At 62.3% G+C, this 3,524-nt stretch overlaps 1 protein-coding gene across 1 annotated transcript; it reads right to left on the bottom strand.

Moving 5' to 3' along the window:
• DUSP2 (dual specificity phosphatase 2) lies at window positions 1–2,323 on the bottom strand. The gene is made up of 4 exons (XM_017524136.2): window positions 1,819–2,323; window positions 1,594–1,715; window positions 1,001–1,220; window positions 1–889 (listed from the first exon to the last, which is right to left on the bottom strand). Exons 1-4 carry the CDS (start codon window positions 2,204–2,206, stop codon window positions 675–677), a joined length of 945 nt encoding a protein of 314 aa, XP_017379625.1. The 5' UTR covers window positions 2,207–2,323; the 3' UTR covers window positions 1–674.
• Between the last annotated feature and the right edge of the window lie 1,201 nt (window positions 2,324–3,524).

Below are 3,524 nucleotides of genomic sequence, written 5' to 3'. Positions count from 1 at the left end.
TTGTTTTTTTAAACAAAACAATATTTTATTGACACATCCTCAATGTTCTGTATAAATATAAAGTGCTAAGTTTCCAACCCCTGCCCACAGAGCTAGGAGGAAGCGGGGGAGGGAGTGTTAAATGTCAGCAGAGCACAAATAACTTTCCAGCACCAGCACAGGTGTGGAAGGCTCACAGAGGACACATGCAACATGACACACTCATCACTTCCCAAGTCCCCACTCCCCCAGGAACACAGGGCTTAGGCTCCAGGCCCCGGGCGGACCACCCCCCCGACAGGGCTTCTGGTTGTCACAGCTTGTTCCTTGGAGCTCTCAGGCTGCCAAGGGCTTCAACATGGTGGTGGACTAGGGACAGTCCACAGCGTAGAGTCCAGTTGTTTTCTGCCAGAAGATGGGGTGGGAGAGAGCAGACACAACCTCAGTTCCCAACCCCCGAATGAGGACCAGCCTCATTCCCCCAGCAGAAGAGCACCAGGTTGGAGAGGCCAGCACACTGGCATTCCTAGAGCCCCCATGTGGGAGCTCCTCAAACTCTAAGGAGGCAGCAGCCTTCCCAGAGGTGAGGGGTCTGTACTGGCTCAGAGGGGAGCTCACCAGTCCACAGTCAGCTTCCCCAGGATCCAGGGAGAGCCAGAGCAGCAAGGCAGGCAGGCAGGCAGAGGGGTGCCACCTCAGTGACACAGCACCTGGGTCTCAAACTGCAGCAGCTGCCCCATGAAACTAAAGTTGGGGGAGATGACACCCCGGCGCCGCTTAACAAAGTCAAAGGCCTCGTCTAGCCGCACACGGCGACTCTGCATGAGGTATGCCAGGCAGATGGTGGCGGAGCGTGAGATGCCCGCCTGGCAGTGAACCAGCACCCGGCCTCCACTGTTCTTCACCCAGTCTGCAAGGGAGACGGGGGAGTGATGTCAGAAAGGAATGTGCCAGGAGATAGGTGCCCTCACTCCTCTCTCCTGGAGCCCCTCGGGATCTCTGGGCAGAGGTGCCCCCTTACCAATGAAACCTATGGCCTCCTGGAACCAGGCGCTGATCTCCACCATGTGGTTGTCCTCCACAGGGATACTCTTGTAGCGGAAAAGGCCCTCAAAGTGGTTGGGGCAGCTGGCAGACACGTTGAGGACGGCTGTGATGCCACAAGCCTGCAGCCCCTGCAGGTCTGACGAGTGGCTGCAGCTGCCCAGGAATAGGTAAGGCAAGATCTCCACAGGGCCACCCTGGAGGGGGCAAAGGGGTGGTGAGGCCTTCTCAGCTCAGCCCCAGAAGGCTGGAGCAGCAGCAGGTGGAGACCCCATGGGCTGGCCAAGACAAGGGGAATCCTCAGCCAGTCCTCCTGACCCGAGACAGGACTCAGGAATGTGCGGAGGACACACGGGGACACACAGGTCCCTCATGCCCCCAACATACACATGCAGACACACATAGACCCACACAGGCACGCGCGAGCAGCAGTATCGGCCCCCTCCCACTCCCGCACACACAAGTATAAAGGTGTGTATATGGGCAAACTGCTCACACGTCCAGCCTGTAGTGGGGAGGGAGGTAGGGAGGAGCGGAGGGCAGTGACAAGAACTTCTTATCTCCACTCACTTGGTCGTAGAAGGGAGCCTTGGGGTTTGAGCGGCTGGTTTCGTCCCCTACCGGCGGCTGCGCAGGAACGGGGGCCTCTGAACACAGATCCGGACAGCAGGCCTGAAAGCCGTCGAAGCCTCCTGCAGGGAAGGGAAGGGCGCAGTCAGCGGGGAAGGCCCTAGTCAGCGGGGAAGGCCCTACCCGGGGTCGGATGCAGCGGCCGAGGGTGGTCGGCGCACTCACCTCGCAGGAAGCACACGGCCGTGGGCCCCGCGCGGGTCTCATGCAGCAGAGCGGTTAGCAGCACGTGGGCCGGGCCGTCGGGCCGGAGCTCCGCCACCGAGGGGCTGCCCTCGTCCAGCACCACGGCCCGCGCCAGCTCCCCACGGTCCAGGCGCGCTCGCAGCGCGCGGTCGGGCAGCAGGCAGGCGAGGGCAGCGGCAGGAGGGCCGCGGGCGCGGCGCCGCAGCAGCGCATTCCAGGGCACTGGTCGCGCGGCGCGCACGTGGCGTCGGCAGAAGGCCAGGAAGGGCCGGCAGTCCAGCAGCAGCGTGCGCTCCGCCTCCCGCGGCTCTCGAAGCAGCGCACCCAGCGCCTCGCACTCAAGCTCGCGCGCCGCCTCCAGCCCCATGACCACCGGTGCCTCTTCCTCTTCCTGCCACTCTTCCCCGCGTCCCGAGCTCTCGTGGCGGTGGCGCTGCCGCAGCGGTCGGTCAGCTCCAGGCACCCTCTGCAGCAGCCTGGGTTAAGTACCGTGGGCCGGCCTCCGGGGCACCATACAAGGGCAGAGCAGGAAGGCGCTGGCGCCCGCCCCCGCCCCTCACGTGGGGCGCAGGCAGGGCGGACCCGGGGACTCCGGGGGAAGGCGGGGCGCGGGACCAACACACAGGGAGGAGGCAGGGACCAGCGACTAAGGAGGGGAAGGTGTTGTCTGTATTTGGAGGGACCAGCACCCCCTCCAAAGGGTGTCTTTGTGCCCACCCTTTTACCTGTCCCAAGCCACTCAGTCGTTGGGAACCCAGCTTCTCAAAAGCAAGTCCCCCCTCCGGGCCAGAGATGTCTCCTGGCGTACCCCACCACCCCATCCCGTTCTCCTTCTGCCTTTTCCCTTTACCTCCCAGAATTTCCCTCCTAGGAACCTGTCACCGTATTGACAAATGTCTGCTGCCACAGGTGATTTTTACACTGTCCTTTTTCTCATATTTGAAGACCTTGGGCCGGAGGGACTCTCTCCTCCCCATCCCCGCCCCCCATTGCCCAAATGAGACCAGCACACAGACTCTTGCAGTAGGTCGGTAGCCAGGCTAGGCCAGAACACAGTCCCTGGAGGCCCAGGCCCCTGAGCTTGGGAGAAAGGGAAATGAGGCAGGTCCTGGGGACCTTTCAGGGGAAAAGCAGGGGTCTGTGACCGGTTTCCAGTTATGAGTGGGGCCAAGTTTCTTCCTCCTGGGCCCAGGGAAAGCCCCCAGGCCCCGGAGAGAAGCACTTCCCCTGCCACAAGCCTGCCGTGGAGGGAAGTCCACTGACGCTCTGAGCCCTCCCCAGACTAGCGGGGATTTCAAGACCTTGGCAAGGGGAAGAGGGAAAAGCAGAATAGAACTGGCCTCCCCCACCCTAGCCCTCCCTGTCCAGCCCCTCTGGGCAGCAAAGTCCAGGACTAGCACTGCAGCCCTAGGACTGGGGCTTGGGTATCCCCTCCATCCTGACCTCCTCCAGCCCTGCTGCCAGATGTGGTGAGGCCCAGGTGTGCGTGGGGGGTCTGAGCCACAAGAATTGTTGGCAATGAACTCCCAAACTCAAGCAGAGAAGTTCAGGTGGGTGGGGACAGTGTCACTGAGCTGGAGCTGCCCCCGCCCTGCCCCCAGCTGTGTGGGATTTCAGAACCCACCCTCCCAGCCCCCAGTCTCCTGAGGCCCTCCTCTGTGCCCTTTGAAAGACCCTTCCAGCTC

Source organism: Cebus imitator, unplaced genomic scaffold (genome assembly GCF_001604975.1).
Source record: "Cebus imitator isolate Cc_AM_T3 unplaced genomic scaffold, Cebus_imitator-1.0 Scaffold31, whole genome shotgun sequence".
NCBI classification, from domain to species: Eukaryota; Metazoa; Chordata; class Mammalia; order Primates; family Cebidae; genus Cebus; species Cebus imitator.
This window is presented reverse-complemented; position numbering and strand designations above follow the sequence as displayed.

Excerpts from the sequence above, each read along its gene's own strand:
- DUSP2 (XM_017524136.2), bottom strand. The coding sequence starts at position 2,206 with ATGGGGCTGGAGGCGGCGCGCGAGCTTGAGTGCGAGGCGCTGGGTGCG. Across the intron at positions 1,716-1,818 it reads GGCCGTGTGCTTCCTGCGAG|GAGGCTTCGACGGCTTTCAG; the intron begins GTGAGTGCGCCG and ends CCTTCCCTGCAG. Across the intron at positions 1,221-1,593 it reads AGGCTCCCTTCTACGACCAA|GGTGGCCCTGTGGAGATCTT; the intron begins GTGAGTGGAGAT and ends TGCCCCCTCCAG.